The sequence below is a fragment of the Cetorhinus maximus genome, chromosome 14, assembly GCF_964194155.1.
Source record: "Cetorhinus maximus chromosome 14, sCetMax3.hap1.1, whole genome shotgun sequence".
Taxonomy (NCBI): Eukaryota; Metazoa; Chordata; class Chondrichthyes; order Lamniformes; family Cetorhinidae; genus Cetorhinus; species Cetorhinus maximus.
This window is the reverse complement of record NC_135892.1, coordinates 22396570-22408983: the sequence shown is the minus strand read 5'-3', so window position 1 is coordinate 22408983 and position 12414 is coordinate 22396570. Positions and strand designations below refer to the sequence as shown.

The window sequence follows — 12414 nt, the reverse complement described above, 5'->3', positions numbered from 1 at the left end:
AAACCATTGACACAACCGACAGCAGTTCCAATATGCTTGAGTTCAAGAATCCATTTCCAATGACTAACTTTCCAACTTCCTTTACTTCAGTACAGTGGCCTCTAGAAGAGAAGAAAGAGGGTATTAAACTGGGAGATCAATATTGTTGAGAGTGGGAGAAGAAGAGGAAATTCAAGAGATCTGCTTTGGGTTGAAAGGGTAGAGAAACGAGACGACTTGATTTTAGGAAGTACACCAGGAGACATCCTGTTTAGGCAGAAGGAAAGAGATTGAGACCATGTTGGGGGAGGGAAAGAAAAACAGACTTTTGTGCTGACTGAGTGTGTGAGATAAGTGTGTTAGAGATACATTATTGTGGGGAAAAGTAATCTGTTGAGATGGGGGGAGAGATATGCTGTTCACTCAGCTGGCAACAATTCTAACTTTACAAGAAATGGGTTTAAAGGATGTTGTAGGGGCTTAGGGAGCACTTGTTATAAAACAACATCACTGCCTTATCATGAGCAATATCACAGAAGATCCACTAGTATTAGAAATGTTTGTTTCATTATAAACCCCTCTCTTTCTCTTGACCCAGGAAGTTCTTTAGTGACCCAAATTCCCATCAGTAATGAGGTGGACCACAGCGAACAGATACATCTTTGGAGCTGCATGAAGACTTCAGTTTATGTCAAGCGACTTGCATGACCTCTGTTGATTTGCATTCCACAAACCTATTTCATTTGAATACAAAACAAAAATGATTCTGCTTGGATTTTTTTTGTCACACATGAGGGAGCTCAGTGAACAGCAAAGCTGAAGAACAAAGTGAAGGACTTAATTCATATTTGAGAGTTTAGTTTTTGTTTTAAAGAAATGAAGGCATACATTTTTTTCATGACCACAATGATGGAATTCTTGCAGATAGAGTGAAATATAATTAAGTTTCTAAACTGCGAAAATAGATGATCAGGGTAATTTCAAAATGTGATTCTTAGTCAGCACCCTCCATTTGTTGCTACTGAATCATGGTTCTTTATTTCCAACTGCAGTAGTTTTATTTTTGAGAGTTCAGACCTGTTTATTTCTTAAGAGCAATAGTGTCACATGTACCTCGGACATGTCTTTTCAGCTCTGTTTTGCTGGGTGAAGGTTTTATGATGAAATGTTGCTCATAAGATGTAATAACCTCCCTGCAATTTAGTTTGGTGCAAAGGTTTTTGAAGGTCGTATCTTTAGACTGAGTTCAGATGAGTCTGTCTCAGTATACTAACAGCAAAGTATTCAAGTAGACAAATGTCAGCTGTAAACAATGACATTATCTAGTATATTAAACAAATAATTTGTTTTCTTTCCTATTTCATGCCCAGTGTTTGCCTCTTGCTATTGTTGTGACCTCCTTCCAATTGAATGGGGGTAGTTGGGGATGGCAACTGTGTATATCGGTCAGATGAAGATTATTGTCAACTTGCTAGGTGTAATGGTCCTATGCAAAATGACGGAACAGTCTCCTCCCAGTTCCTGGTGGGTCTGAGTCCCACAGCACAAAACTGACAACCTGCTCAGGGAGGCCATAATGATAACTGGTGTGGGAAGCAGGAAAGATTCATCCATTGATTGTCTTTTGAGGTTGGAGTACCTTGTATTATATAGCTGATTGTACCATACCTGACCTAAGAGACCTTAAAGCTGACATTGGTGATAGAATGGATCAAACTATTTAAATTCCCATAATGTTGATGAGCACAAAATTCCACCCAACTTTTCTTAAATTCCAAGTTAAATACTTAAAACTGAATCAAATGTTGACCTGTCTTTGCATCAATTATACCATTATAAGACTGTCAGGTGTCCTAATGAATCCAGGTAGTTTGAGAAAGATTTCCAATTTGATGTAGGCTTTTTAAACAAAGTGTGGGTGTTAGTGTGATCACCAGAACAAACCAAATTACAACTAACTGTCCTGCTTATTGCTTGTATTGTGAACTGTTATCACAGTGTTGCCTATGCACTTCTAGTACACTGAGCAACTCTATAACTGTAGCAATACTTGTGTGGAATATGTACTAAATTACTGGTTGGCTTCTGGGAAACAGCATAACATGCTACTAATATTGAAATAAAATCAGTTGCTGTAAAATATGTTCTGAACAAAATATATACAATGTAAGTAGTATAGTATTCATTATTAAAAAGAGCAGAACTCTAACTAACACATTACATTGTTACAGTGAATATTAGAAATGATTGCCTAGTTTACAGTCAGTAAGAGAAAGCAGACTCCTTGCATAGGTGCATAGCATAGCTTATTTATTAAACATTTACAAAATTGTCTAAAACAGCTCAGATGTACCCTGAGCTCAGAGAATAAAAGTAAAACTTGCAAATGCTGGAAAGCTGTAATGAAAATAGGAAATGCTAGAAAACAAAACAGAACTGTTAGCTTAAGAAAGGAAAAAGATGACAAGTTAATGTTTCGGGAGGTTATATCATTTCTGATGAAACAAGAGCCTGTTTTTTTTCTTTCTCAGATTTGTCTATTTCTGGAATTCTTTTAGTGAAAATCACATTGATCTTTTTCAACAGTTGAAAAGAGGCTTTCCCGCCCCACCAAGGGGAGCAGGGTAGGATACCTCCATTGGCAGGACCAAACGTGTTATTGCTTCAAGAAGGATGTGTAGTCAGCCCCTTTGGCTGGGATAAGATTGTGTAGAATTTTACAGCACAGGCCCAGCAATTCCATTGTTTATGCTTAATGTGAGCCTCCTTCTGCCTTATTTTATGTCACCCTATTCATCATTTCCTATTCCTTTCTGCCTCATGTGGTTAAATAGCTTCCCCGGGGTTGTCAAAGGACACCTAGCAAAAGTGTGTAAGCCAGGTCCGTCACTATCTCTCTGAAGTGCAACCATATATTTACTGGTTCATGGCTTCAAGAAGCAGTGGTTCAAATGGCTGTTGTTGCTCTTTCCTGTGTACATGTTCTTGGGAAATAACAGGGGCCCAAGCCGGGGTCTGGAGCACATGAAATTTGACTTAGTTTGTCATGTTTTTAATGATGGACTGTGCTATTGATCCAATATACTTGATTCTTGGGCATCTGGACTTTAATTTTATTTTCCCAAACCCCATATGTCAAAAATGGAGTTTAACAAGATATTGACTTGTCTAAGCTGGGACATATATACATGCCAAATCTAAAATCAATGATAAAATGTCTTGCCTGGATAGCTGATATTCTTGCCCCTACTTCAATGAACAGCTAATGTGTAGAAGAATCCCCAAGTAGAAATTTGGCCTGGGTTCTCCAGAATCCCTGCTATCAATGTCAATTTCCTAAGCAGCTCTGAAAACAATGATGTCATCCTTGGTTCATTTGCAGCACTCAGACCCCTGAGAGAGAAGGTTGTGTGTGGAAGCCCAACTACTGAGTCTGGAGCACAAGGCCACATCACCAAAGCAGTATTGAGGCCATGCTGATTCTGAGGGGCTGTCCTTCAGATGAGTTTTAAACCAAGGCCCCAACTGCGTTCTCATGAACATAAGATCCCATTCAGTATTTTGAAGAGGAGCTTGGGAGTTCTCCTGGTGTCATTGCTAACATTTGTCCCTCACTCAACACCTACAAACACATGATTTCATTATTTTCATTTATCTCACTGCTGTTTTTGGAGCTTTGCTGTGTGCAAATTGGCTGTTGCTTTCCTTACATTAGAGCAATAAGTATGCTTCAAAAGTAACTTCATTAGTTCTAAAGTGCTTTGGGTTGTCCTGAGGCCGTGAAAGGCACTATAATAAGTGCAAGAGTTTCTTTTTCAAACATTCACCTTCTTCAAAGGCACCTCTGGCAGCCAACCTGCTTAATGTTTCAAACAATTACTCCAGGGTCTTAGTACTGGGTCCCCAGCAATAGTACCCTCACCTCTTGAGCTGCGATCTTTCTGTTAATGCCTAAGACCAATAGTTAGCATTCACTTAGTGAGGCTACCATTTAAGTTGTGTAACTTTTTTAACCATTTTGCTGCGGTGGGAAGCAGTGTGTTCCGGAAAAATGCTCTCCTACTTAATCATGTTTGTTCTTGGTTGATTCTAGCAGCGACAGCTGTATAGAAAATCATGGCTAACAGTAAAAGGTGCTACTCTTGCTGAACTGCTGTTCATGGTTATGATCTCAGTTACCATTGTGTGAAACCTAGAAGGAAAAAAAATTCGGATCAATATTCTTATTTCCCAGTTTTTACTGTTTTTTTTTTCCTTCTGGGCACTGGAAAAAGATAAATTATTACTTATTTTGTAATAAGTACTACTGAATACAGAGTTGCTTCAGATGATTTTGGGTTAAACTTGCAGTAAGGGTTTTTAACTACGTGCGTAGTACATCTGGCCTCTGTCTGCACAGACATTTGATATCTGCATTGAAGCTCACTGCCAGCTCAAAGATGGAGTTCAGGCTGAATTAAAATCTAAATGTTGAAATTAAAACTCCCCTTGTTTTACAAAAGGGAGCAGTCCTGTAATTGTTCTCCACAAGTCAGTTGATTAGTCACAAATTAAACATTTGAGTTTCATACTTGCTAAAGTGCTCTAAATTCCCCCGCGTTAATTTAATCACGTTCAGATATCTGGTCTGTGTTTAGGGAAAACTGTTTTATTAATTTAGAGGATTGCCTGTGCAATTTGTTGAAATATAATAGTTAAGCAAGCAGACAAGCAATTTACTTGAGAGTAGAATGTGTTAATTATATATGAATATTTTGTTTATTGGTTACTTGTAATTCTTTTTTTTTTAAACAAAGTGCATGGGACCTTAACATGTCTGATGTACGTCAGAGACCTGCGATTATTTTGAATAATGAGGGAATTTAATAATTTAAAGTTATTCATTCAAAGGTTAGAATGCTCTGAGAAGCTCTAAAGAAAAATTGCACAATTGTGGCAGCTTGGATTTTAAAGATGAGTAACTGGAGCCATGACTCATCTCCCAAACACTTCAGATCTTTTTCTTGAGTGTGTAAAAATGGTCCTGAAGGAGGGATTTTTGCATGCAGGCTGAAACCAGACCACATGGAGAACTGCTTCTGGTATTCTTCATGCTTCACTAACAGCACAGGACACAGAACTATTCCAACGCTTTATCTGCTTATGCCATTTCAAATAATACTCCAGTTTATTATGAAATACAGCTATTATAGACATGTCCACAAATTAACTCTAAAACCTAAATAGGTGTAACTAAAATCAATAGTTACATCAATGGCAGAGGTGAAAAGTAATTTGAGGTGTGAACAACATTATTTAAGTGACACATTCAGTAATACCATAGCTGATGCTGCATTGTTCCAGTGATACGTGACAATGTTATACCTGTGTTTTCATGATTAAAAAATATATGTCACAGTCTCAGCCCATATGCCAGAGATTTTTTTTTGGCCCAGATTTTGCAGTGGTAATAAAGGCAAAACTGTTAGTGTTCGCTCTCGTTACTCCACTGAAATCTGGGCTATTATGTTTTGATTGTATATACTTCAACACCTTGCTGGATCAAAATTCTGGAACTCCCCACCTAACAGCATTGTTGGGAGTATGTTCACCACACAAACTGCAGCTGATCAAGCAGAAGGCCCACCACCACCTCCACCTTGGGGATGGGGTAATAAATTCTGGCTTTTCCAGCCTCTGAGAATAAATTTTGGGGAAAAAAATGAGTAGGAATTGCCAGCTATGGTTCACAAGTCCCAAGTGTCTGCCAAAGTACACTATAAAAGGTGACCGAAAGGTGACTTACTAAGAGGTTTGTGAATCTGCATCTACTCTATTGAACCCCTTCACAGAGATGTTTCCAATTGTGGGTGAGATCAAAACTAGGGACCATAAATATAAGAAAGCCACTAATAAATCCAATAAAGAATTCAGGAGAAACTTATTTACTTGAGAGAGTAGTAAGAGTGTTGAACCTGAAATAGGATAATTAAAGTGTAGAACGTAGATGCATTTAAGGCGATACTAAAGTACCTATGGGAGAAAGAAATAGAAGGATTTGCCAATATGATTATATGAAGAAAGGTAGCTGGCTCATGTGGAGCAAACACTGTCAAAGACCATTTTTCCCAACTGCTCAGTGTCTGTGCTGTAAATTGCAATGTTTCATTTTTGGCAAAGATGCAGTGAGCTTTGCATATTTCAAGCTTGTCAGGATTTCAGTCAATTTATTTTGCCACATACAGACAATACAAAGTGGTTAAATAATCCTGTGAACATGAAGCATATCAGCACCTAGCAATGTCTTGATAAAGGGAGGTCAGTTGATCTTGCACATTTTGTAAGCTGCTGAGTCTAGGACTTTGCTTGAACATTAACTGATTTTACGTACTGTATATTTTTAAATAAATGAAGATCCTGAGTACCTCGAGCTCACCATTTATTTAGTTTCATCTACCTTTGTTTCATCGTGACACGCATTGCCTCACATTCACGAAGGCCTACTGTTCTGTGCTTCACATTCTTAACCATCGAGTTAGAAGACAGGTGATAAACAAAGCCTGAGTTTCCTTCACATTTTTGTCCAGATGTACCTGTAATCTGGACATGCGGCTTAAAGAAAGGATCATGGAATTGTGGGCCTAGGTGAACTACATGTTTAACCATAATATGCTCTGAGTTTCTCCATCTTTTATATCTGTTCATCAAATCCTACACCTGAGCAAATTTCCACCTACAAAACTGGCCATAACCCCTCCGCCCTCAAATGCGTGTATCTTCCAATCTTGTTTCTCTGGGAGGGTTTCTTGACATTGCAACCAGATTTTCAGGCACAGCAGGAAAGAAATCGTTCTTTTAAACTTTTAATTGCAATTTCAACATCATTTTCCTCACTGAGACCCTCTCTATTATCTGTTAATTTGAATCTATTTCTATGGCAAAATGAGTTAAAACTTTTTAAATTGTAAGACTGAAAAGAAATATGCTGGTGTGGTTATGACATTTCCCTGGATCCTGATTGTTTAGGTCCATTTTATGATGGATACTGTTACGACCACGTAAGGAAGGGTGAAATACTCCCCTGTTCTCCCACTCCAGGTTTGACTGTAATGGTTTTTTTTTAGTGAATTTAGAGAGGATGTACTTCACCAATTTTGTAAGAGTTCCACAATTTTCACTTTGAGATGTAAAGAATTATTCAGACAGGTTTTCTTAGGTTAACAGAGAGCAAGATAAGTTTATTGAAACTAGTTCCCAAGCTAAAAAAAACTGGGTAAATCGCAACCAGCATTCATTTGGACCCACACACACACACACCAGTACAGATGGCAGAGTAAGAGGATAGGCTTATAGGATTTTTTTATTAAACAGTTCATGAAAGATAAAACAAAGGAGTATACGATCAAGTCCTTGGTTGGTCTTGATGCTGTGGTTCCACGTTGTGGCTGTTTTGTTCAGCTGTCTTTCTGGGTGTGTTTGTATGGGGTAGATATCCATGTTTTTTTCCTGAAAAGATCTTAGTTTGCATTAGATTTCTCAGGATGGCTACTTTGTAAACTGGGTACAGCACTTCTGAGAGAGAGGACACAACTTCAAACGGCCTGTGTTCAGTACAGCATTGTCTTTTGTCTGCCCCCTGCTTGGTAAGGGGGTCCTTGAAGTATTTTTTTGGATGTATATTCCAGAGAAATTCTATTAGTTCATGACTGCTGCAGTTATTGTTTCAGAACAGGTAATTGCATTTTGAAGTCTCATCTCACAAACATTCAAAGTCTTAGGATGGTGTGAATCGACAGATGTTGGGGTCTTTCACACTCCCCAGGGGGTTGACTGTCTTCATTCCACTTGGTGGAATGTAAAATTGTGTGTATTGCAGAAGGCTGGGCAGTTTTCCCATTGTCTGTAGAGGGGGTCCTTTTTTTAAAAAAAAAATCCAGCCAGAGGGGAAAAAATAGAAATTGTAATTTTAAAAAGCACATCCTCAATAACACTAAGATGTAACTTCTTGTAAAATGGGCACAGGTTCAGGCCCAAGGAGGGAACTCCAGGCTAATATAATACATGTATGAAGTCCATATTTACAAACAGACAAGTAAGCATATTTTGGTTCTAGTGAGAAATTTGAGTATTAATTACACTAATCACTGTCTTGTTACTTCAATGGCTTCCCCCTTTTCTCATTTAGGCTACCTGGGAGGTTGATGTAGCTTTTTGAGTGTCACATTGATAGATGCCGAAGCGGGGCTGGGGTGGGTTGGCGGGGGGGGAGCGCCGGTGGGGGGGTTTTATTTATATAGCACACATCAAGCTGTCCTTCCCCCAAACAGAAATTCCCATGCAGCACTCTGAAATCAGACTTGCACCATACTGGGAAAGCTAATTGCGGCACACGAGGGAAAGCAGGATGGTAATGACCCACATTACCCATCGGAGGCTGCTCCAGGGCCTCTATGGCTCTATCCCCAGTGAAAGTAGATGGAGATCATTTGATGCAAAATCCGACAGTTCTTTCCTAAAATGACAGTTGGTCCCTGTATATGTCGTAGGACCCTGTTTTATAGATTTAAAGGGGCCTTCCACCTGAAACACGCAACTGCTTCAGCCTACCAACGGGAAACACTTGTGAAAATTGCAGCAAGTGGATTATATTATTTTTGAGTCAATTTATGTTAATCTCATTAAGTTGAAATTGACCCAAATGATTTGGTCTCCTGTACGGCTCCAGACAAAGTTGTGGGTATGGCAATGTTTTGATTGTTACTAAATTAATAATCCAGAGGACGAGAGTTCAAATCCCACCACTGCAGTTTGAGAATTTGAATTCAATTTTCAAAAGTCTGAAAATAAGATGGCTTTAGCAAAAAGAGATGCATCATAAAACAAAACATGGCACTAAGCCACATAAGAACACATTTGGACAGATGACCAAAAGCTTGGTCAAAGAGGTAGGTTTTAAAGGATGTTTTAAAAGAGGGAAGTGAGGTGAGAGAGACAGAGGTATAGGGATGGAATTCCACAGATTAGGGCCTCGACATCTGAAGGCACAGCGCACCAGTGGCGGAGAGATTAAAATCAGGGATGCTCAAGAGGATGGAACCTTGAAGAGTTGTAAGGTTGGAGGAGATTACAGAGATAGGGAAGGCCTTGGAGGGATTTAAAAACAGGAATGAGAATTTTAAAATTGAGGATTTTTTTTAGCTGGGGACCAGGGTAGGTTAGTGAACTACCAGGGGAGACTGTGTTGTTATGGTAACGTCACTGGACTACTGGTCCAGGCTAATGCTCTGGGGGCATGGATTCAAACCCCACCATGGCAGCTGGTGGAATTTAAATTCAAATAATAAAATTTGGAATTGAAAGCTAGTCTCAGTGATGGTGACCATGAAACTATTATCCGTTGTCATAAAAACCCACCTGGCTCACTAACGTCCTTTTAGGGAAGGAAATCTGCCATCCTTAGCTGGTCTGGCCCACATGTGACTCCAGATCCACAATAGTGTGATCAACTCTTAACTACCCTATGAAATGACCTAGCAAGTCACTCAGTTCAAGGGCAGTTAGGGATGGGCAACACATGCTGACCTTGTCAGCGATGCCCAAATCCTGTGAAGTAATTAAAAAAAAAACACAGGTGATGGGTGCACAGTATTTGGTGCAAGTTGGGATACGGGCAACAGAGGTTTGGGTAGCCTTAAGTTTATGGAGGATAGAATGTGGGAGGCCAGTTGGAAGTGCAAAAGAATAATGAAGTCAGGAGGTAACAAAGGCTTGAGTGAGGGTTCTGGCAGCAGAAGACCTTTGGCAAGGGCAGAGATGGACGATGTTACGGAGTTGGGAACAAGCAGTCTTAGTGATGGCACTGATATCTCCAGGTCAAATACTTCATCAAGGTTGTGAACAGTCTTGTTCAGCCTCAGCCAGTTGCCAGGGAGAGGGATGGAACCGGTGGTGAAGGAGTGTCAGAGACTGAAGACAGTGGCCCAGATCTCCCAGTCAGCAGCAATGCACCTGACTTTTTCTGCATCCCAACTCTATTGTCCATTTTAAGCTGGGACTTCTGATCCTGGCTACAGCAGAATAGGTCAGCGTAACTGTTCCGTGGCAAGCCCGGCGAGCGTGGAAGGCGGCAGATTGAGACACACAGTGGCTCCTTTTTACAACAGTAGCTGCTGTATCCAGGTATGTTTTCAAAGGTCTTAAGTTTTTCCATGAGTGATTGGGTGAGTGGCTGGGAGAATGGTCAGTGTGGTTGGGAGATGGGGGGTGGTGGGGGAGTGGTTTGTGGTTGGCTTAGGTCGGGGTGTAGTCAGGTCAGAGGTATGGTGGGAGAGTGAGTCGGGTCAGAGGGAGTGATTAGAGATTGGGGAGGGCTTGGTTGTGGTGCTCACTTCAGTTACCTTGGCTAATCGCGAAGTTATACCAGAGATTAAATCATATAACATTTTCAGGGTAAGTCCTGTATATCGAGCCCAAGTCTCCAACACTGAAACTAGTGCAAGAGACTTTCGCGTAGTGTCTCATGTAGCGTAAATCAGCCCATTGGAAGTTTAAACTTCCCAGGCAATTACAGTGCCTGTGTGTCTGGTAGGACCTCCAATGGATCCCAACAAGCACTACAGTTGCTTGTTCATAGATGCTGCTCTGGATTTTGGAAGATTTGGGCCAATGGTTTCAGTCTTAATTAATGGGAAGAAATTTCTACTTATCTAATATGACAATTTCAAGAAGGGCAGAGAGGTAGAGCTGGGTGTTGTCAGCATAAATGTGGAAACTGATATGTTTTCATATGATGCTGCTGAAGGGCAGCATATTGATGAGAAATAGGAGGGGTCCAAGGATAGATCCTTGAGGGACACCAGAGGTAACTGCAGAAATGGGAAAAGAAGATATTGATGGCAATTCTCTGGGTATCATTTGTCATGATAATGAAGAAACAAAACACTGAATTGCATCTGGAAATATTGGACTTTAAAGTAAGAGCTGAGTTTTTAAAAATGTACCCAAGCCACTGGCTGGAATGCTGCAGGGTGACTCTCTAAGAGGTAATGGAAACCCGCCCTGTTGCCAGAAAAGGTACTTCTAAAGACATCTAGAAACTAATTGCTCCCTCCAGTAGAGACAATGGGACATAATGAGAGATGAGTATCATCTCATCAAGAAGTCCTGTGAGCAATGCCCAGACAGATTTGTGAATTTGCTTCCCACTTGGAATATACAAAGAAGGGGTTAAAAGTGAACTGAAAAGCTGTCCCAGTGTCTGTTGGTGGGTATTCTGAGAGAGGGCAAGTGCTGGAAGTTTGACTCAAGTAACAGCCACACACACTGTACCCCTGCAAATCACCATTTTGCAGGTATCCGATCGCTCTCCCCCTCTACTGAATTCAACACTACTGGGACCTCGAAACCGACTATTGGTCTATCAAGTCAATTCTACTGGAATCTCGAATCGCAGCTGTTGCAACACTCAATCACCTATTCCCTATGAGTCAAGGACTATTCCATATACCTTTTTTAATATATATTGTGTGTACATATATATATATCACTTAATTCAAACTAAGTTCTTACTTTTAACCTGTATGACTGTATATGCATGTGTTTTATCCTTTCTTGCCTTTAGTAGTTAATTAACTTATTCTTACCTTTAACTCAAAGTCTGATCAAATTGGCTCCTTCAACACCAGAGCGATTGGGTCTGGGCAAATGGGATCCCTTTTTAGATTAAATATTGTTGCGACCAATGTGGTGGTGGCGGCGGCGGCGACTGGGGGTGTGCTGAATATAGACAGGGAGCCAGTTCATCCCTCCTCACCTGGGGGCCTTACAATTTGGAGGTGTCCCAGTCAGACGGTGACAAATTGAGGGGTCTCACCTGGATCAACAATTTTGAGGAACCTCACCTGGGTGGTAGGTTGTAACACATCAGAAAGAACGGAACCAAACGCTTGCAGTCCAACCCAGCTGGATGGTGGTGGAGATGTGATGAGGAAAAATATATTGTTGACCCAGTCAGTTTTGATTTGGACAGCACTGCCTGTCCCATTGGCAGAAGTAGATACCATAGTAATTTTCAAAAGGGAATTAGATATACACATCCAAAGGTAAATTTTGCAAGGCTATAGGGAAAAGGGCAGTGGAGTGGGAATTAATTGGATAACTGTTTCAAAGTGCATTTTGATGCTAACAGTAAATGTTTTAAATAAATAAACTGGTGGTGTTTGTGTACAGCATGTATACATTGCTGCGGCTGCTGCTTCACAGAATGCTGCGTAGGGTCTGTGCAGGCAGGATGTGTATGGTAGCAAGATACTTGCTTCAGTTGCTGATATATTTTGATGGGGAGTGCCATCTAGTGGCTACAGCTGGATGGGCACAATTTGTGATTCAGATTCATAGATCACCGAGACAGTAAAATTAAGCACTGAAAAAATTAAAGATTTAGAGTGTTCATTACTT

The 12414-nt window shown here is 40.3% G+C and overlaps 1 protein-coding gene across 3 annotated transcripts in view; it reads left to right on the top strand.

The window, feature by feature from the left end:
- abhd12 (abhydrolase domain containing 12, lysophospholipase) overlaps positions 1-4763 on the top strand; it is a 142806-nt gene extending 138043 nt beyond the window's left edge. For all 3 annotated transcript variants that reach the window (XM_078556651.1, XM_078556652.1, XM_078556650.1), the window contains one exon: positions 578-4763. In XM_078556651.1, the coding sequence (XP_078412777.1) occupies positions 578-611 (34 nt within the window). In that variant the 3' untranslated portion in view covers positions 612-4763. The remainder of the gene's footprint in view (positions 1-577) is intronic.
- Positions 4764-12414: the final 7651 nt, after the last annotated feature.